Source organism: Pyrus communis, chromosome 14 (genome assembly GCF_041283825.1).
Source record: "Pyrus communis isolate YQ-2024b chromosome 14, ASM4128382v1, whole genome shotgun sequence".
Taxonomy (NCBI): domain Eukaryota; kingdom Viridiplantae; phylum Streptophyta; class Magnoliopsida; order Rosales; family Rosaceae; genus Pyrus; species Pyrus communis.
Genome location: NC_142578.1, coordinates 3,936,349 through 3,958,076, shown reverse-complemented (window position 1 = coordinate 3,958,076; position 21,728 = coordinate 3,936,349). Strand labels below are relative to the sequence as shown.

Below are 21,728 nucleotides of genomic sequence, written 5' to 3'. Positions count from 1 at the left end.
AGATCTCACATGTATTTTTGTATCACCTGATCCGCTCTTGTCACATGCAATCGATCCTACGCAAGAACCTTTCTTATTTAGGACATTGCTTTAATCATGTTTGTCATTTAGTTTTTGGATTCGTATCAATTGGCGATGGTGGTGGTCTAACTACAAAGGGTTCATGAACATATTGTACACTTTCAATCCAACTTTTACACGTTTTTTGGATTCTGATATTTGTACCTTCCAACGTGAAAAAGTCAAACAAACAAGAAGTAAACGATGCATAATTTGATAAATCAATCTGAAGACTGAAGACGAACAAGCAAGTTGGTTCGAGTTCGCCAATTTAAAGATTAGATTGTAGAAACTTCAAACTTTCACTTTCATAGTCTTTTTTTTTTCTCTAATTCTTTTTTGGTGATGTGCTGTATTGAGTAATCAGAACTCAAACGTCAAAATCAACTCTTTATTTTTTATTTTTAAAATCGATAATTTTAACTTTATAAGATTTAAAAAAAATCTAAATACACTCCAAATTAACCAATGAATTTATATACACGTTGATTTTTTTATATATATATATATATATATATATAAAAGAGGACAACTGGTGACAAACAGGGATTAATCTATATAGGAACCGGGGTGGTCCCGGACCCTTCGAAGATTGGGAGAAACGATTGTGAAGTACCATGGAGGACCACCCAAAACTTTAGATGGAGCTCTATGAAGGACTGGATGGGATAAATCATTGTGAAAAATAAAAATTAGGTATAAGATCCACAACTGAACTGGATTTTCTTCGTAGGAGTTTGAATATGTAGTTGCAGAATCGGCTAGGTAAAGTGAATGAAGAAGATCGATTGTGTCCGTACTTCTGTCTTGTATGGAAATGGTGCCGTTTTTGCTTCTTTTTTTTTTTTTTCCTTCTTATCTCTTTTTTCCAATTGGACCCACTATCTTCTCTCTAAATATTTTTTTTAATCCCATTATGCCGTTTGGCCCTTTTTTATATCCCTACAATATATTGAAGCTAAACATAATTATAACCTTTTAAATTAATAGCCTTCACCTCATAATTATTAATATCTCATAAGAAAGAAAACCTTTTAATTTACAAGTACTCTTAAAAAAAAAATTAAAAAATTAAAAAAAAAAAAACCTTTTCAATTTACTAGTTCTCAAGAAAATTGACACTAAATATTGTGGTATGGCTTTTAATCTTTAAAAGACAAAACAGGGATGCCCATGTACACACAAAGTGCTCAACGAAGTGTTCATTTAAAAAATAGAGAAAAAAATTTACCTGCTACATACTATTTCCGTTTACAAAATCTTTAAATCCTTTATATTAGGACCACCTAAAGTTGAAATCCTACATTCGTCATTGGTGACAAACCACAGTTATTCACCTCTTCCGTCAAAAGTAATATTTGTTCAATCAGCCTGTATTTGATTGAAAAATATTTCTTTTGATGAATGGAATATGAAATTAATGTTTTGGATGCTTCACCTGAGTTAAGATTTTATATATATTTTTTTTCATTGTTATAGTAATTTCAATGCAAATTAATTGATATCTTAATAGATATTCGCGATTGAGCCGCCTTCTAAATTCTAATCCAATTTTCTAGCATTGTCAAGAAGAAAAATAAGAAATCCAATTTAGTTACTCGAAGAAGAAAGGGGAGGACAAAAGGGTTCAAGGAATTTTTAATAAAATAATAAGAGTCGTGGTAAAATTACATACTTTGGTATATTTAAAAATTTTATGGAATTATTACATACTTTGGTAATAGTGTGACCAGTAAGCCATAAAATTACAAGTTTGATAAGTTAAAGAATCAACATCCTTTGTACCTAGTCTTTGCTTTTTAAACTTATTAGCTAATTTAGTTATGAGAAATAGCATGTACCTATTTTTTTTGTTATGATGTAACATATGTTATTTGAGGTTGTGACATCAAAACAATTTTTTTTTTTAAATTCAAGTTTGAAATCTTTTTTTAATTTTTAAAGATTAAAGTAGTTTTTGTTTTAACAAATAATATCAAGAAAGGAGATTCAAGCTTGAACTTGAATTACAAATTTTTTGCAGAGATTAGAGTAGTTTAATTATCACTTTGCCACTAGAAAAAATTATAGAAAAATAAAAACGGAAGGGCATATATGTAGCATAATAATTTTTTGAAACCACCTCTAATGATGGGCTAAATGCTAAATTACCCCCCAAACCATCTCCAACCCATGCTAAAACATTGGACTAAATGCCAAATGTTAAAGCTGGGCGAAATACCCCACAGAATCCCCCCCCCCCCCGTGCGACTAGACTTGCTGGCCATTGGGCCAGTCTCTGCCCGTTCATGCTCCAACAAGCCCCACGCGGAGCGCCTGAAATTCGGTGGGCCCCGCTGTCAGCGGTTTGTCGGCCACCCAATGCACTCCAACGACTACATTTTCAATCTGATAGTTGGTTTTCACAAATCGTTGGATCAGATTCAAATTTGATTTTTTTTAAATATGTTATTTTAAAATACATTGAATCCAACGGCTGAGATCGAATATAATCAAATCTAACGGTAAAAAAAAAGATCTAACGGCCCAAATTTAAATCCAACGGCTAAAATTATTTAACTCAAAATTCACCCAAAAACTCTATAAATACCTATGTATTTGTTCAAACATCCACACAAAACTCAAATTTCTCTTAATTCTTCCAATTTATCTTTCTACCATTTTTTTCCATTTCCAAATTGTTCAACATGGCAAGAGAGCATATTAGAGGTTGTAATTGGACATGTGAGGAAGATGTTGCTCTATGCTTGGCATGAGTTTCTGTTAGTGAAGATGGTGCAGTTGGCACAAATCAAAATAAGAAGGTTTTGTGGGATAAAATCATTGCAAAGTTTCAAGAAAACTGCAATAGTGGCGGATGGGATGGTGGTGGTTTTTCAATATTTATCAGAATTTAAATTGAAGGCTTGCTTTGTAGAAAATTTAGTGATTTTTCAATATTTATCGGAATTTAAATTTTTTTAGATTAAAATGTTCATAAAATTAATTTACGATAGTCTGCATATTTTTTTTTTAAATTTAATTTAAGAAAAAAAATAACCTAAGTTCATTATTTAATAATCTCAGCTAAAATTTTAGGCCAAAACAGTTGAAGCAGAAAAACTGTTACTAGGCTAAAAACTAAATTTTTTGGACGAAAATATTTGATTTTTAGGTCAACCATTGAAGATGCTTTAAATATAGTAACTTTTATTAACTTACCAACAAAAATAAAAATAAATACGTGTGAATAAAAAGGGGGAGAGGAGTTCAAAGAGAGGGGAGGTTGGGACTCGGGGGAGGAGACCAAAGTGGGTCAGAAGACTCAGAGACACACGTTGATTGTAGGCAACACCATGTGCTCGCATGTCACATTCCCCTCCTCTGATTCATTCATTTCATTTCTTACCCCCTCCTCTCCCTTCTCTCCTCTCTCCTCTCTCCTCCTCCTCCTCCATAGCCTCTCTCTCTCTCTCCCCAGTCGTGGTCAATACTCATCGTGTCCAAGTCAAGGGACAAAACGAAACAGAACCCAACTCATTCAATTTCTAAGCTTCTGAAATCAGAAGCAGCAAAAATGAAGGAAAGCTCAGATGGGTTTGTGAGGGCAGATCAGATTGATCTGAAGAGCTTGGATGAGCAGCTGGAGAGGCATCTCAACAGGGTCTTGACTTTGGAGAAGAGCAAGATCATGAGAGACCCCGAAACCAATTCCAACAGCATCCACCTCACCACCACCTCCACCTCCAATTCAACCGTCCCCACCACCGCCACCTCCACTTCCTCCAGGACCCTCTCCATCCCCAAACGCCACCGCCAGGAGTGGGAGATCGACCCCTCCAAGCTCCTCATCAAGTCCGTCATTGCTCGTGGCACCTTCGGCACCGTCCACCGTGGCATCTACGACGGTCAAGACGTCGCCGGTATTCCCCTTCTGTCACTTGCTCTTCATCTTTTATTTGGGGGTCCTTTGAAAGTTGTCAAGTGTCTGCCCTTTGTGATTTTCTCCCAAAAATCCAATCTTTTTCTTTCGGTTTCGATACCCATTTCTTAAAAATTTAATCTTTTTGTTGTATTTTTTTTCTGCTTGTATTATGGATGTTTTTAGCAAAAACCAATTGGTTTTTACTTTAATTTAATTGAATTTCGGGAGATAATTGAAGATCTTAGTATTTTCCACTTTGGTTTTTCTACTGTAAAATGTCGTTTAAGCACAAAAGTAAGGTTGATTGTAGTGTTGTTTTACAATTATTCACTTGGTTTAGTCAGTTCAAATGTTGGATTAGGTGTACTGTGTGGTTGATCTTGCAAATCAATACAAGTTTCTTACTTTATATACATTTAGGTACTTATATATATTTGTGGTAAAATTCCAAATGCATATTATTCAAGGGACTGCAATGAAGGTTGCCGATTGTCCACTGTAATTGTACTCTTATGGAATCCGTGACTCTTACACGGGTTTGTGTTGAATTTTCTGTTGAGAGCAACAACTTGGATAATGTTGCTGTACTCCTCAACTCTCATGTGACTTCCCCGCCTGTTAGTTGAAACCTGTCCAGCAACTGAATAGGAAAAATGCTCATACATACATATTTATGTTAGTGAAAGTAAGATCCTTATTTGTCGACATATTATTGTAGTCACTGTCGTCATCATCGTCTAATTCAACCAAATTATCCTTTTCGATTCTTTGTATTTTCCCTTCCTTTTTCTTTTTATTGGTTCGTCATGATATTCAATCTGGTTGCAAGTTCTACCGTTACAATGACGGCTCCTTTTTTTTAATGCCAGTTAAACTGCTTGACTGGGGTGAAGAGGGTCACAGGACAGACTCCGAGATTGCTTCTCTAAGAGCAGCTTTTACTCAAGAAGTTGCTGTCTGGCATAAACTAGATCATCCTAATGTTACTAAGGTAACTTTCTACCTCTCTATTTTTAGAATTGTTGTTAAGTGTCAATGGATTTGATCGATTCTTCGAACTTTTATGAATATCAAAACCCGAATGTCTTTGTTTGAAGGAAGCCTTTAGCATACATAACGTTAAAGACATTCACTACGTCACTTCACTAGGGTTGGTTTTTCTGGCGTTATCCATAATGTGTCCGCAGAGAGGTTTCTAACTTCCTAGTGATAAAATTGTTCTCTAGTCACCATATCATTATCCTTCTTGATGTATCACAGCCTAAGGTTGTAACCTTACCCGAGAAAGTTGCCTTCCTTTTCTTTGGTATCCTTCAGTTGCATCTCTCACCACCTGAGTGAGGTAGAAGCATGAGTTTTTGTATCATGAATTTTCAGAATTTACTGAGCAATTTAAGGTAGCAAATAAGTTAAGGATAACTTTTTAAATATCTGTACAGTAGTGAATACATGCTACATTTTTTTCTGTCTGGACGTCATAAATACGACAATTTTTTATGCTATTTAACAGGCTATAAGTTCAAAACTTAAATGCTGCTTTAGTACATAAATTGCATGCATAAAATATTTTGTGATTATATTTTGATTTCTAGAAATATGATATACATTGCAGTTAGTTTCCAGTAGTTTTTATTACAGATTGAATCTCGCTAAACTTCTGGTCTTTTTGATGTCCAGTTTATTGGGGCGACAATGGGTTCATCAGATCTACAAATACAGACAGAAAATGGTCAAATTGGCATGCCAACTAATATCTGTTGTGTCGTTGTGGAATATCTTCCTGGGGGTGCTCTAAAATCATACCTCATAAAGAATAGGAGAAGGAAGCTAGCTTTTAAAGTCGTTGTCCAGCTGGCACTAGATCTTGCTAGAGGGTATCCCCTTTCAGTTCTTATACTATTTTTAATTTCCTTTTCGTTAGAGCATTGTAATTTGGTAGATAAAGAGTGAACTTCAGGCTGCGTTATTGTCAAGCCAAGCACTTAGACTCACTTGTGCTGTATTTTCCAGGTTGAGCTACCTACACTCACAGAAAATTGTTCACAGAGATGTAAAGACGGAGAACATGCTGCTGGACAAGAGTCGTGTAGTCAAGATTGCTGATTTTGGTGTTGCTCGTGTTGAAGCTTCAAATCCCAATGACATGACTGGGGAGACCGGCACGCTTGGTTACATGGCTCCTGAGGTATTTGGTCTACTCTAGTTGCTAAAATTATTCTGGCTACGACTTCACCACCTTACCAGCTACGTTTCTTGAATCTTAGGTAGTTGGTAATCACATGTGTATGCGCATGTAGTTTCTTGAATCTTATTGCATGAAAATGAAACTTTGGCATTTCCAAACCCTGTTTCGCTTGACGTAAGGAGGGCGGTTTTGCTAATATTATGCTAAGACAGGAAACGTACAATAAAATAATTGTTTACTGTATGTTTAGTGACCTGACAAATGGGTGGGTGACAGGTCCTCAATGGCAACCCGTATAACAGGAAATGTGATGTTTACAGTTTCGGCATCTGTTTATGGGAAATATATTGCTGTGACATGCCATATCCTGACCTTAGTTTCTCCGAAGTGACTTCAGCTGTGGTTCGCCAGGTAAACCATTTTCCTATCTCAACCATCAGCCTAAGTTGTAATTTTTTGTTCCTCGAAATTAATCCTTTTATTGCTATCATGTGCCTCTTTGCAACCACAGAACTTGAGACCTGAGATACCTAGATGTTGTCCAAGTGCCCTTGCAAATGTAATGAAGCGATGCTGGGATGCGAACCCAGACAAGCGGCCGGAGATGGATGAGGTAGTCACAATGTTGGAGGCGATTGACACAACGAAAGGCGGAGGTATGATCCCTCAAGATCAGTCTCAGGGCTGTCTTTGCCTTCGAATGAAACGAGGACCGTGAAGATTTTATTCGTTAAGATACCAACTGGGATGTGATTATTTCCAAGGTCAAAAGAGTCCAATTTGTACTTAAGATAGCAAACAGAGAAAAAGATATATGGGATATATCAAAAGGAGATGAACAGAAAGGTATAGATTGATGGAGCAATGCTATTTTTCTCATTTTCTTCGAGGATGTAAAGCTTTTATTAAATATTGTTACCCTTTTTTTCTTTTCTTTTCGTTAAAACGAATGTGTATTTATTTGACTGGCACTACCAGCACCTTGGAAGATCCGTTTATATACTAGTTATAATGACATGAATTTATGACTAAATTGACCATATTTTTTTTTTAGGTATGTGCCTGTTTGATGAATTATTTAGGTAATTGACTGCATGGAAGTGTTTGTCCCAGTCAAACTAGTTCTAAACATCAGAGAGTTGAACTTGTTTGATTGGTTTTAGCTTACCAAGAACAAAAGTTTGTGTTTTAGTTTTTCCCAAGGACAAAGAATTGGATAAAACTTATTCAAAAAGTAATAAGGATCAACTGAGCAAATTTGAGGGTGATAGGACCGCTAATATACAAATAGCATTACCTCAACTAATACAGTTAATTACAGCAGTAATCCATCTAATGACTAATTCGACATATAATTCAGGCAAAAACCTGCAAAAATTTTGAGGAACTAAATGGCTCAAGAACTAGTTGGCCATAGAAAATAAAACAAGAAACAAATATTAATGCATGTCAATTAGTTTCTCTATAAGCAGCCGACCCTACTTAGCGGGAAAAAAAATTTGTTGTTTGTCAATTAGTTTCTCACTAAACATTGGACACTTGGACCTCCGACCGCTGTCTGACATTAACGTCGTCTTCCCATCGAGTGGTTTTGTAGAAGACGGCGTACAAAATGAGCTGCATTGCGCCGGAAATCGTTCCCAGACCATTTGGAATCTGCCAAAGTTATTCAAACAAACATGTTAAAAATTTGCACTTTTGTATAGGAAAAGGTTCCTTTATTTACTAGTTGGCGCTCATATGGTCAATTAATATGTGTTGAAACTTAATTTGGTTCATAAAATTACCAGAATATTGATATCCAGTTTAAGGAGTGAGTAGACCAGCCAAATAACTCCATTGAAGAAGTTAGCAAGTGAGAGGCAAAATGGCATATACTTTACGCTCTTTGTCTTGATCACCATGCCCTACCAGTCAAAATAAAAACACATAAATATATGAAATTGATTTTCTCATAGATCAACGAAAATGAGAGAAACTTGGGTAGGGTAACAATAATCACAGACTCACAAATTAATGGGTCTCATATTATTTGGCTATGATCCGGGAATCTTATAGAACTACAACTATCAGTGAACACCATCAAAATCTCTATGCCCTACTTAAGTTCTTCTCCAGTGAAGAGATTGATCAATATTAGTTGAGAGTACTAATTAATTCATAGAAAAATATATACATACCATGACTGTCAATGGTGATACATACATAAGGATGTTGAAGACAATGCAGATGATCCCAACTACCAGAGACCGCTCTTTAGTTGTACTGAAAACGTACATGGTAACAAAAACCACAATAACAAAGAAGACAACTTCAACCACAAGTGCAATAAAGACCTTCAACTGCAACCCAAGAAAAGGAAAAACATTAGGTTATAAGTTTTACCACAATGACAAAGAAGATAACTTGAATCACAAAGAAATATTAATACTTGATACATTTAACAACATAACGTATTTTGGCGCACCAACTAATGCATTTGTTAATATACTTTTTAATAAAAGTGGATCGTATCGTTGTGTGTCTAAATTATATTACTTTTATTAATTCCGTTAGCATAATATATACTTACGCGTTGTGAACCTGGAGAAAAGATTAAGAAGACGAAAATGTAGACGAGTTCGATGACAAATCCAATGCCATTGATTGTTATCACAAGAATGCTGTCAGGATGGACAAAGGGCAGGCCATAGAAGAACCATAAGGCACAATTCAGCAACGTTACCACGTAGGGATCCGGCTTGAAATCTGATACTGCTTTTTGCTTTACTATTCTATAAAATGTTGGGCTGCAATGTTGGATTCATTAATCAACACAATTAGATTAATTAGTTTTGTAATTGCAGAGGGGAGAGAGGGAGGGAGGGAGAGAGAGAGAGAGAGAGAGAGAGAGTTACATTGGGGAGAGAAATAAGCACAAAGAGATGACATTACCTGGATGCAAGGTATATGCGGAACAAGAAAATCATTAGAAATGTAAAAGATTTAACAGGAAAAAGTGAAAAAATATTAAATACTAGAAAAACCTAGATTAAGGAAGATTATGTTTAGATAATTTTGTCACAAGAAAACACATTCAGACAAAAATCAACTGGTAATTATGTTTAAATAATATATACAGTTTTATCAAAATGTATAGAGCATTTCCGATGTATTTCTTCCACATTATACGTGCAATATATGCAGTTCGTTTATCTTTGTGTACACATTCATGTTTGATTCTTTGTCAGCCATCAGTTCATGCAATTAACCAAAGACGTCACACATTCTTTCTTGATAAAACAGTCATTGATTAATTAGTATTTTCATTTAGTTTACGATTTTGACAAAGAAACCCTAAATCATGTGTTCATGCATGGTAATTGCCATGCACAAGGTCACCAAAAACTCGATATGTCGCTACTGATAAAAAAATAAATTTGAAAACGTAAAAGTAAGAGGTAAAAAGCAAACACCAACACAATTTCACTGACCGATAATGCCAATAATCGTTCTGACTAAGCATGTGTCCACCATTTTTCCGTTTAAAGAGTGCTAGTTTAAGTACTTAATCTTAATGAATCCAAATTTTAATTATTTAAAGGGTCAACCTACCTATATATGAACGGATGCATGAAGTTTTGGATCAAAACAAGATACCATCCACTAAATTTGGAGGGTCTCTAAATCTATTGACTAAATTTTCGTCCTTAATTTTCTAATCAACCGCAATTAACATTTTCTTTTGTTAATTAATATATGGTTCTGGATAATTCACCGTTGAATTAGGAGTGGTGTGAGTGTGGTGAATCATCCCCTCACTATATATCTGTTTCCAGATAGTATAGAGCGGCGTTTCATGGATTAGGGTTCCACAAAAAAAAGGAAAACAAAAAACCCCCGCAGTTCAGTAATTTCAGGTAGAGTATATAGCAACCCCGGATTTCTCTCTCCTGTATATTACGTTCCACATGTCCAGCTTCAAGCCGGTGTTTCAATTTCAATATTGGGAATTGTTTCGCTCACAATCTTCAGGTGATGATGATGTTCAACACCTTATTTATAACTACTAGATGAATTTAAATTTTCAGATCTAGTGGATACTAGATAGATACAAATCTCAAAATTTAAACACATCTAATTATAATAAGTTGAGTAGTGAGCAGTATCACCACTTTATTGTGGTGACAAAAATTACATCCTTTAAGTATCAACATGCGGAGAAATTTTTATAGTTACTAGAATTCAAATAACATTTAGAAGACAATAGTTACTACACATCTGCAGCAAGTGTCAATTAGTTGGTATGATCAATGTTAATTAGTTGGTATGTTAATACTATCTACTCTTTTTTTTTTTTAAATAAATATAAACAACAAGCTCTTAATGTCAGATTTGTATCTAAAATAGAATCCGGATCCTCCCCGGATCCGCTTTATGAGGATCCCTGGGATCTGTAAATCGTATTTGTTTATCGTACATCGTGCGGTCAGAAATTATTTAAAATTAAACACAAAAAGTACATGATAAAAACTGACTATACGATATACGATAACGAACACGATTCACGGATTTCCAAGAGGATCCGGAGAGGATCCTGTTGGTCTAAAATAGTCCTACAAAATAGAGTGGAGTGGCTTTAACCCAAAAGAAATTAGGTCATCGATCTCTGCACTATCTTATCTACTTGGTTTCCAAGCTTTGGCATTTTCTTTACCAAAAAGGCTTTTGCATTTTCAGAAAACCTTTAGGTTTTTATTAACAAAGAAAGTATTAAAATTAAATGGTAAAAAATAAAAATAAAAAAAAACCGTTAGGTGGCAGAGAGTTCACGAAGAGTCACACTTTGAAGAGAGTCTCCGTATGATTTCCTATAAATAAAAAATAGTAGTGTCATATACATCTTTTTATGTTGGAAAAATTCATATAATAACTATAATATTGATTCTATTAATTGAATAGAAAAAAGTGGTGCCTTTTGGTTTTATATGTGTTTATTCTAATATGAAATTCAAATAAACGGTGTCAACTTTTGACTATTTATGAATAGTAACATGCTTTCCGGAGACACATGTCTACTTCTGTAAATAGGCAAGTCCCTAAGTAGTCATGAATAACTTTTTTATTATTCACATAATCATACATAGAGTGCACTAAATATTATAGTCTCATTAAGTCCATATGAGAGAGTTTTCAAAATAATCATGGTTTGGAGTGTTACTATTACATAGGTGAAGCTACAAAGGGATCCCATCGCCAAAAGTGAAGCCCATGAGCGATGGTCCCCCCTTTGCTCTCTCGAAAAACCTGCAAGTCATGGAGCCCTTTCCTAATCGGCCATAAATTCGAAAAGCACATTAGCGGACGCCTAGGCCGGACTAGGAGGGACTAGGTGAAGCTATACAGTGCTCAAATCCTCCTTCCAATGTTTTGGGTAATCGGTTTGATACTTATGAGTGGTTGAAGTATAGTATAGCAAAAGATGTTGCATTTTGACATTATTGCTATTTTTTCAAATGTGATTTTGATAAAATAGGAAATGTTGGCATTGATGTCCTCATAGAAAAAGGTTTTCAAAAATAACTTGTTTGTATTGATAAAATATAGACAACATTACTATATAAAAAGATTTGATTGCTGCATTTTTTTGAACCTTGCACTCTTTTAAATTCGCCCCACCCTCGATAATTTCTAGCTTCACCACTGATAGTGGACCCCGATAAACTTTTCTTAAGGACATAATATCTAACATTTACCTCGACCATTATTAAGTTTTTCTAATCTATTTTCATACGCATTTAGTGTAACATTCCACATCGCCCAGGGAAGTGGATCCTGTAAACCTTATATGTATATTCTCATCTCTACCTAGCACGAGGCTTTCTGGGAACTCACACGAGAATCACCCAGGAGAGTGGATCTTGTAAACTTTATATGTATATTATCATCTCTACCTAGCACGAGGCTTTTTGGGAGCTCACTGGCTTTGGGTTCCGTAGAAACTTCGAAGTTAAGCGAGTAGCGCACGAGTGTAATCTCATGATGGATGACCCACTGGGAAGTTCTCGTGTGAGTTCCCAGAAACAAAACCGTGAGGGTGTGGTAGGGGCCCAAAGCAGACAATATCGTGCTACGGTGGAGTCGAGCCCTGGATGTGGTGGGGGCCTGGGCCGGGATGTGACAATTTAGGAACTCACACGAGAACTTCCCAGGGGGTCACCCATCCTGGAATTGCTCTCGCGCGAACTCGCTTAACTTCGGAGTTCCTACGGAATCCGAAGTCAGTGAGCTCCCAAAAGGCCTCATGCTAGGTAGAGATGGGAATATACATATAGGGTTTACAAGATCCATTCCCCTGGACGATGTGGGATGTTACATTTAGCATTGTTTTTCTATAATCTATATGCATTAAATTGTTTATTTAATTACAAGACTTTGTTTTATTTTATATATATATATATATATATATATTTAATATAGCAATTAGATCCTATTTACCCTTTATTTATCCTTGTCAAACTTTTGATATTGCATGTAATTATCGACCCACTTTCGTACATGATTAAACATGATAATTTGATAAAAATTATTAATAACTAGATTTAAAATTAAAAGTAAGGGGCATGTTTATATGAATTCTCCAACTACCACCATCTAAGGTAATCTCTAACCGAGGGCTGGCCAGAGGGCTCGTTTTAGTCCTCTGGCCATCCAAGATATTAATATTTTAATGAACAATACACGACGATTGGGCTCGTTTTAGCCCTGTCACAAAAAACGGTCTCCAACCGAAGGCTATAGGGCCAAACATAATTTATTATTTAAAAACTAAAACTTAAATTCAAATCCAACCGCTAAGTGACGTCAATATTTATTATTTATTATTTAAAAACTACAACATAATGTTGCATAATGGCTTAGGAAGTTATAGGAAAAAAATAGAATTTAAAAAAAATTATGAAACAAATTTTGTAAAATAGAAGTTATAGGAAAAAAATAGAATTTAAAAAAAATATATTAAACAAATTTTGTGAAATAGAAGTTATAGGAAAAAAAATGGAATTTAAAAAACTCAGTGTGGTATAAATGTTAAGATTTTGAGGTCTAACAATGGGGGAGAACAAATTTTGTGAAATAGAAGTTAGAGGAAAAAATGGAATTTAAAAAAATATATATGAAACAAATTTTGTAAAATAGAAGTTATAGGAAAAAAATAGAATTAAAAAAAATTTATATATGAAACAAATTTTGTGAAATAGAAGTTATAGGAAAAAATAGAATTTAAAAAACTCAGTGTGGTATAAATGTTAAGATTTTGGGATCTGACAATGGGGGAGAACAAATTTTGTGAAATAGAAGTTATAGGAAAAAATGGAATTTAAAAAAAATATGAAACAAATTTTGTAAAATAGAAGTTATAGGAAAAAAATAGAATTTAAATATATATATATATATATATATATGAAACAAATTTTGTGAAATAGAAGTTATAGGAAAAAATAGAATTTAAAAAATCAGTGTGGTATAAATGTTAAGATTTTGAGATCTGACAATGGGAGAGAACAAATTTTGTGAAATAGAAGTTATAGGAAAAAATGGAATTTAAAAAAAATATACGAAACAAATTTTGTAAAATAGAAGTTATAGAAAAAAAATAGAAGTTATAGGAAAAATTTTGTAAAATAAATAAATAAATAAATAAAATTGTAAAAAAAAAATTCAAAAATAACGGCTAGCTGACATCAGCTAGCTGTTGGATTCAAATTTTTCTTTAAGCAATCATGTTGGTTATAACCGACGGGAATATATTTATATTAAATATATTAAATATACTCCTGTCAGTTATAACCGACAAAATTGCTATGATTTTCTAGCCAACCCTTTGGCCCTTTCAGATTTCGTGGGGCCCACCAGCCCTCTGGCCTAACCCTCGGTTGGAGACGGTTTTCAGGTTATTTTAGGCCTTCTAGCCCTTTGAACCTTTCTGTTGGAGATGACCTAACTTATTATTTCTGCGACGAAGTTGGGCTAACTAACAAGCTTGCCTTGCATTATATATATATATATATATATATATATGACATCATAATTATAAATCAAATTAAACATGCCCTTTGTTTAATTGAAAATGTCTAATTAGCAAATTCTTGTGTTGTACAAGTTTGGTTATAGAATCGCCGTTTTAAGAACCTAATTTGTTGATGAGCAAAATCCAATTTCTTGAGCGTTTGTTTAAATTAATCGGTCAGATTAATGATAAGTTATGATCATTAAGAAATATATAGAGTCATTACTTTTTACATGTAAGTCACAATAAGATATGAATGCAAAATTAGCTCTCTAAAACCATTAACATAAAAGTTTATGCACATATTTCAAACTCTAATTAGCGTTTAGCCTGGCCTCAACTTTAAACGCAAAACCAACTCTCTCTGCCTCTCTCTCAATCAGAGAGCTTAACCTAATTTTCAATCTTTTTAACCATAGATTACTTCTTATTTTGGATGGATTAGTCTAAACTTTGAATAAAATCTTTCTGCCTCAATTCTCAAGGCCTGGAATTTGTATCCTTTCTATCCGTAATTTATTAGCACAAAGGGACAGAAGCAGCCCACTTGTAACTACAAAACTGCCATGCACATAATTCAACCAAAACTCAAACCCCAAGACACACTTATAAGCTTCTGTTCTTTCCTTCTGTTTCAGTTTCTTCATGCCACCTGAACCGGTCTGTTCAAAACTGCGTTATTTCAGATAAGATCGATGGCTTTGATGCATGAGGTGGCCTTCGAAAGCTTTCGGGCTCGTTTAGGTTGCTTCTCTAGAAAGTACTTCCGCTAGAAGCACGTTGGAAATTTTTAAAAAATCCAATCACTTGGAAGAGAGCTTCCTGGATAAGTATATGGCAGATGCGAGTTATTCTTTCAATCGCAGTCGGAAGTGCTTTAAGCCATTCCAGAAGCTTTCGGCTAATTGGGTTTCATCTCGGTTGTGTTACTTCTGTACAATATTTAGGGAATGGAGATTTTAATCTCGGTGATCTTACTGTTCGTGGGGGTTGCTGTTTTAGTAGTAATCCATGTGTGTATCGGTGGGAGAGCATTCAACAGAGGCAATGATCAAGGTGTTAATCTGGTTCAAAGAAGCAGCATTGTTGGGATCAAAAAGATGTCCAATAAGGAACTGAACATGCCGCCTTGCTTCGACTACACGGCAGAAGAGAAAGGGACCACTACCAACCACCCTGTGGATTGTGCAGTTTGCTTGGAAAGTTTCAAGGGAGGAGAAAAATGCAGGTTGTTGCCAAATTGCAGGCACAGCTTCCATGCTCAATGCATAGACTCTTGGTCGAATAGGCATGCCCCTCAGACCTTAACGAGGGGTTTTCGGACAACAACGTTCATGGTCACGCTATAGATACAAAGCATCGCCATATAAATTTCAACTCACGAAGACCAGGACTTCATCTACTAACATGTTAGCTTACGAATTTCGGATGTTTACGCATACCTCTAGGAAAACATACAATGTAAAGTGCTCTCAAGATTTCACATTCACAGGGACAAGCTTAACCTTTGTGATTCTAAGCAAAACTCAAACTCACCTCAAACCACTAAATCTTGAGGCTTTATAAAAAAAAAGTACATTGGAAAGGTAAAAGCTAGTGTTTTGAAACGAAAGATAACAAGAAAACCCATCTCAAGTTCACAAAACAAAGAAAACTACCGACGTAGTCTGCAGACTAAGCTGAGCTCTTCTCAGTATTGTTCTCAAGTTCCCTCCTCAGCTGCAGAGAGAAGTCATCGTTAACATCATCATCATCCCAGTCGTCTTCCCACTGCTGTGTCACTTCTTTGCCTTCCTCTTGGTCCTCCCATTCTGTCATTGTTCAAAAACAAAACAAGACGAAGTTAGAACGAGGCATAACTCTTACCAGATCAGCATTGCAAGCGTACACACAACATCATGAACCACAAGTAAAAGCAATGCAGGTACTCTAAACTTAAACCAGATATGCAGGGAAGCACTGTGTTTACACAAATTAAGTCTACAAAACAATACCGAACACAACAAGAACGGCTCCATCTTCAAAGCAGTTATCCAATTTGAATTCTTCGTCAAATTAACGAATATTCAAACAAGTTACCCGATTTGGGAAGCATGAGGCCCAGAAAAAGTTAACCAATTTGAATTCATAAGCAAATTACCGAATTTCAACAGTTTTAGCATACCACAGGGTCAAAACTAAGAGACCCAAAAACTTAAATCCACCTACTAAATGCCAATGCAGGCGAGACATTGCAAAAATCCCCAAATCAATTTAAAAAATACATACAATAAGTCAATAACAGTAAATTTCAAACATTTCCAATCAATTGAAACCCTAACAAATAAATAGCACAAATTGAGATTGAATTGAAATTAAGGCTAAACGATTCAAACATGTATTGAAGCGCAGAATTCATACCTTCGTTGATATCAAACTCTTCGAACTCGTCGTCGTCTTCGAATAGATCCATCTTCGCGACCTCCGTCACCGCCTGGGGCTCCGCCGCCATATCGATCCTCAAAGCGCACACACCTAATACAACAAAAAGCCGATTCAGCTTTCAAATTCCACGAAATCAGATTCAAAACATAGAGAAATTAAAGAATAAGTAGAACATACAGAGAAAGAGAGATTGGAGAAGCTGAGAAATTAGGAATTAGGGATTTTAGGTGGGAAGCTTCTGGTTTTTCTACAAGGAAGTGTCAACGGTCAAAGAGGTAAAAGCCGAAGTGAGATTAGATTTGAGGGTAGGCCCATATTTTTCTTATGTGGGCTTTTTATGGTTAAGCCTTGGGCCCATTTATTTGTTCTTGTTGATACTTAAAGGACATGTTTACCGAGGAATCTGATTTTGATTACCGATCATTCTTTTGTTTTTAATAAAAGTTTAGATGCACAAAAAGTGAGTGGGGCTCACTACAAGTAATTGGGCCAAGTTAAAGACTAAATAATATTTCTCACATTTGAATTTAAAATTTTTAAAAGTAATGATACAGAGATAATTACTTAAATTATATTTTGCAGATAATATAATGTGGCGGGTGATGATTAAAGAAATAATCCATCAATCAACCACATTTTCATGTTACTTACAAAATATATTCTAAAAACATAATCTTTCCAAAATGAATAGGTATTGAAAACCAAATAGGACTAGGAAGGCTACTAGTAGGGACTCTTTCCAAAACTAAATAGGGTCCCCTTGTTCCGCCACAAGAAAAATCAAATTCAATTGTATAAAACGATATACAACCAACAAGGTCACATATGGCTACTTGAAGAAAACAAGAGCTAATCTCCTTACAAATCAAAGAGTAAAAAGGCCTAGGTTCAAGGGTTGATTAAGTTGGTAAGGGTCGTTCTCTTCACTAGACCTTCAAGTCCCATTACCGGCAATCTCTATTGATGGACAATCTGTATAAGTCCTCAAAAACACTTCTGGTATGTCTGATCCTGTAATGGAGTAGCCTCCCCTCCCCATAAACTTTCTGTTGCCGGAAAACTAATGATTGTTTTTAAATATTTACACCATCTATGAATGTATTTACATGCAAAATCGAGATGAATCACGGTTACCGAACGCATTGTTTGCGCCTAACTGCAGTACGCATCCATCTCGGTGCGCTAGTTTCACCAAAGTTATGGAGAATTTTGATGAGGGAGCACGCTTCCTTGATCGAATGAGATGTTCCATCAGTCAAGAGCGAAAACAGTCTAGGCATTAGAGATGATTCCGTTGCCAAAACAGCAACAACTTCCGCCCCGCCATTGATGCACAAAGACAGCAATGTTGAAACACAATACTTTTTCGCTCTTTGGGATGTCGAAGTTTGAAGAATGCGGATGATCAAATGCAAATCAATGGCGTAGAGGATTTCGTGTGATCCTACCGCATTATCGGCCAAAATTGCAAGAATTGCTAATGCATCATCAACAAGCTGATCAGGGTTTTCTGATGATGAAGATATTATGTCAATTAGCAATGGAACAATGCCTGCGTCCAGCACTTTTTGTCGATTCTTGGCACGAAGGAGCAGCCCGAGAATTGCAACCACGGAGTTCTTTTTGCCACACGTTGTTCCTTCCCTGATCAGCTCCACAAGAGCTGGGATGGCCTCAGGTAATTCTCCAATTAGTTTCCGATACTCGCTTGTCGAAGAGAGGTGAAATATCGTTGCAGCTGCGCATTGCCGGGCTTCTAAACTCAACCCATTTTTAAGAACAGCAACAACTGATGGTAGTCCTCCCCATGAGATTATCAATTTCATTCCGCTTGCATACTTCGCGAGCTTCAACAAGGCTGCAATTGCATTCACTTGCGTGGATGCATCGGCGGAATTCAATACTTTCAGCAGAGGAGGGATGGAGCCAGCCTTGATCAAACAAGACCTATTGAAAATGTTTGATTTGGCTAGCAGTCGAATTTCATAAGCAGCCTTGTTTTTCTGCTCGCTTGTTCCGCAAGCAAGCCTTCCGCTGAGAAATCTCGAGAGAAACTTCATTGCTTGTTTAGCAACGGGGCTACCAGGCGCGACAATTTGATCTTTGTCGGAGCTTTGCCTTCCTGACCTGCCAAGAGAAACGCCGTTGTATTCACAAAGATTTTTTAGTAGCTTGCGAAGAATCGAATTCGGTACCAACTCTGTGTTTGTCATCATCTCTCCTGTTTTGGGGCAGAGCGTATTTCCGGATTGGAGCCATTTTTGAATCGAACTTCGGTCGTAAGTATGACCTGTAGATACAATCACCGGATCAAGCATTAGCTCAAGAGAAATCGGGCACCTGAAATCTTCAGGGCTTAAGCAACGAAACATCTCCACGTTGCACCTCGAATCGATTTGATTTGCCGCGTTTTGATGATCCAATGTTTCGAAGATCACTCCCCTGCTGTAGCTCAGGAACCCCACCAAGCTACTGAGAAAAGGAACCTCCCTCTCGTCGCCATCCAAACGCTTGAAAGCAATTTCTTCTTCCAAGAATATGATCTCCATGTTGCAGTCGCTCCATCTTTTGATTCGAAGGTAATCGAGGACCCGCTTTACGGCATTCAAATCGGGCTCGATTCCCCTTTCGAATTGGCTCAGAATCGCAAGCAATCGTTTCGAAGCTAATTTGTCATCCGCTTCGAGCTCGATTTTGGCCTTCCACGATTGCTTCGACACCAATTCAACCAATTCCTTAACTTCATCGCCAACATCGATCAATTTCAACGGCAAAACATCAAGAGCCGTCGCCAAAGCTCGAATCAGCAGCCGAAATTGGGTAGCAAGAAACTCGCATTTCGTCAGCATCAAAATCCGCCCGCCTTCTCTCGTGCAGTCTTCCAACAAAAACCGGAATTTTTGGAAGACGAAATGAAGCTCGGAGAAGCAGAGGACAGCGGAAGATTTCGAAGGAACCGAATTGCATTCACGTACCTCCTCAAAGAACATGAGAAGAACACGAACTAGGCGAATTGCTTCCCGGCTATTCTTCCGTTGCGTCGCGAAGCATTCCGAGTGGAAATTGCAGATTGTGTGGGAGAGAGGGATCAGAGACTCGAGAAGGGTCTCCTGAGAAACACATTCGCAAGGGCGCACCGCCGGAAACATGAGTATCCGGCGGTGGTCGCTATCAAATTTCGAATTCATTGATACAATTGTGTGTGGAGAAACAGAGTGGCTTTGTTTTTGCTCTGTTTTTGTACATAGAATTGGTGTAGAATTCGAATCAGAAGAGAAATGGTTCTCTGTTTTTGCTCTGTGTTTGTTTACGGAATTAATGGGAGGAGCAGCAAGAGTAGCAACTATATATGGAGATAACGGGCACGTGGCGGGATCCTAGCAGTCCACGTTCCAAAGTTGTCTAGGATTGCTGGATAGGCTACCTGGACACGTGGCGAGGTGGGGTTCGTGTCTACGTACTGATTGTAGTTGGCCGGAGAGTGATATCTGTGCGGACCACAAGCCGACTAAGACACGTGGACACAGCTTTTGGGCGACGTGTTGCGGTGGCAATGGGGCAGCCAGAGGAACACGCGTGTTTTCCTGTGTTGTGGGTCAATTTAAGGACAATACTTGGGTACTGATCAGTCAGTACCCAATTTTACTCACTTACTACGTGGTCCAGTAATTTTAAAACACACGTCAATTCCGTTTTCTTTCAAAACCTTGATATCATTGTAACCAAACATCCAATTTTTTCATTAAACCCGTGACCAAACAAAAACCTTCTTCCTCCACCTCCCTCTGAATCCGTGAGACCAAGAACACCTGCTCCAAGCTCCCCTTCGTTGATATCATTTTTTATCCCTCCTCCAAGCGTCGACTCCACATCGCATTGAGATCGCAGTGAGATTACAGCGATGAAATCTACGGCGGCGACTTTAAACACGAGCCCATATACCCGAATGTTGCAGCGGCGTGGTGGTGAAGCGGCTTGGCGAGTGAGGTCTCGCTCGAGCTGAGTACGGAGGACGAGTTTGGTGCAGCTTTGGGCTTGGAGCTTGCGGACGACGGGTCATCCGACGAGGCCACGGTGGTCAGTTGACGCTTATGGATGGGGTGTCTGCTTGTCTTCTTGTCGAGAGAGAAGATGAGTGCTTGGATAGTGATCAAGAGGAAATTTGGAGTGTTTGGTTAGGGAAATAGCGGGTGTTTGGCTAATAGTGAAAACTTACTTAAAGTGCCGGCTGTTTCAATATTATTGGTTCACCTCAAAAATTCAGTATGTGGGGTCCTGACCGGTCAGGACCCAAGTATTATTCTAATTTTAATTAGAGACAAAAGTCGGTTGACTAAATAGAAAATTAGAGTTTAAAAGCATGGGCTAACGCATGCAAGTTCACGTTACACCTACCAAAATTTTTTAGTTTAAACCGTTTATTAACAATTGATTTATGCATAAAAACGGGTAGATTTTAAAACAACGTAAGGTCTGACTTTTACAAAATCGCTTCAGTCACTGGGTGAAGATAGTGTGTAAAAAGATGGTGAATGGAAAACAAACACAAAATGCAAGTGGTTTATTTTAAGTTGAATTACGTCGTGAGTGTAGTGGATTTTTCATTAATAATGTAGAGCTTGCATGGTACTAAGGTTCATGTATAATCATCAATGGTAAGTTCTAATAATGGATTAAAGAATCTAAGATTATAAGAGGCTTAATTGTGGGAGAAAGATCTTTTTATAATTGAGGAGAGTTTCCTATTTTTGTCATCGGTCGATGTGTGAATCTAAGAGTTTTATTCTAGTGTTGACAAGTGTCGCGTTATATCTCTCAGTTGGAGAGAAACTCATGTGTTTCATCAGTTGTGCCTTAGCATGAACCCTTCAACAGGTCTCTAAAGGAATATAGTGATCAGTATTCGGCAGTTTCAGGATTGGTGAAGTATGGTGCAAACAATAATAATGATTGGTGAAGTATGTAGATTATTATTTTTTTTTTCTTCGTATAATGGTGTTCAAGAAACGAAGCTTCTGATTAAGATTTTGCTTTTGTTCATGGGGAATATTTTTGCTCACCACTTTATTTATCACCGTTAGATGAGTTTAAATTTCGAGATATAAACA

General features: G+C 36.7%; 5 protein-coding genes across 5 annotated transcripts; 1 reads left to right on the top strand and 4 right to left on the bottom strand.

Moving 5' to 3' along the window:
• The first annotated feature begins 3,304 nt into the window (after nt 1–3,304).
• On the top strand, nt 3,305–7,182 carry LOC137713472 (serine/threonine-protein kinase 52). The gene is made up of 6 exons (XM_068452772.2): nt 3,305–3,962; nt 4,834–4,955; nt 5,642–5,838; nt 5,975–6,149; nt 6,426–6,560; nt 6,661–7,182. Exons 1-6 carry the CDS (start codon nt 3,617–3,619, stop codon nt 6,865–6,867), a joined length of 1,182 nt encoding a protein of 393 aa, XP_068308873.1. The 5' UTR covers nt 3,305–3,616; the 3' UTR covers nt 6,868–7,182.
• Nucleotides 7,183–7,361: 179 nt separating this feature from the next.
• On the bottom strand, nt 7,362–9,698 carry LOC137713473 (bidirectional sugar transporter SWEET5-like). The gene is made up of 6 exons (XM_068452773.2): nt 9,623–9,698; nt 9,047–9,083; nt 8,722–8,938; nt 8,330–8,491; nt 7,937–8,056; nt 7,362–7,805 (listed from the first exon to the last, which is right to left on the bottom strand). The coding sequence occupies exons 1-6, from the start codon at nt 9,663–9,665 to the stop codon at nt 7,674–7,676; spliced, it is 711 nt and encodes a 236-aa protein (XP_068308874.2). The 5' UTR covers nt 9,666–9,698; the 3' UTR covers nt 7,362–7,673.
• A 5,844-nt stretch (nt 9,699–15,542) lies between these two features.
• On the bottom strand, nt 15,543–16,945 carry LOC137713958 (protein DELETION OF SUV3 SUPPRESSOR 1(I)). The gene is made up of 3 exons (XM_068453320.2): nt 16,798–16,945; nt 16,597–16,710; nt 15,543–16,007 (listed from the first exon to the last, which is right to left on the bottom strand). The coding sequence occupies exons 2-3, from the start codon at nt 16,685–16,687 to the stop codon at nt 15,871–15,873; spliced, it is 228 nt and encodes a 75-aa protein (XP_068309421.1). The 5' UTR covers nt 16,688–16,710; nt 16,798–16,945; the 3' UTR covers nt 15,543–15,870.
• Nucleotides 16,946–17,554: 609 nt separating this feature from the next.
• On the bottom strand, nt 17,555–18,680 carry LOC148691094 (U-box domain-containing protein 18-like). The gene is made up of 2 exons (XM_088684608.1): nt 17,755–18,680; nt 17,555–17,666 (listed from the first exon to the last, which is right to left on the bottom strand). Exons 1-2 carry the CDS (start codon nt 18,678–18,680, stop codon nt 17,555–17,557), a joined length of 1,038 nt encoding a protein of 345 aa, XP_088540734.1.
• Nucleotides 18,681–18,699: 19 nt separating this feature from the next.
• Nucleotides 18,700–19,931, bottom strand: LOC137713957 (U-box domain-containing protein 19-like). The gene is made up of 3 exons (XM_088684607.1): nt 19,006–19,931; nt 18,820–18,910; nt 18,700–18,747 (listed from the first exon to the last, which is right to left on the bottom strand). The coding sequence occupies exons 1-3, from the start codon at nt 19,806–19,808 to the stop codon at nt 18,700–18,702; spliced, it is 942 nt and encodes a 313-aa protein (XP_088540733.1). The 5' UTR covers nt 19,809–19,931.
• Nucleotides 19,932–21,728: the final 1,797 nt, after the last annotated feature.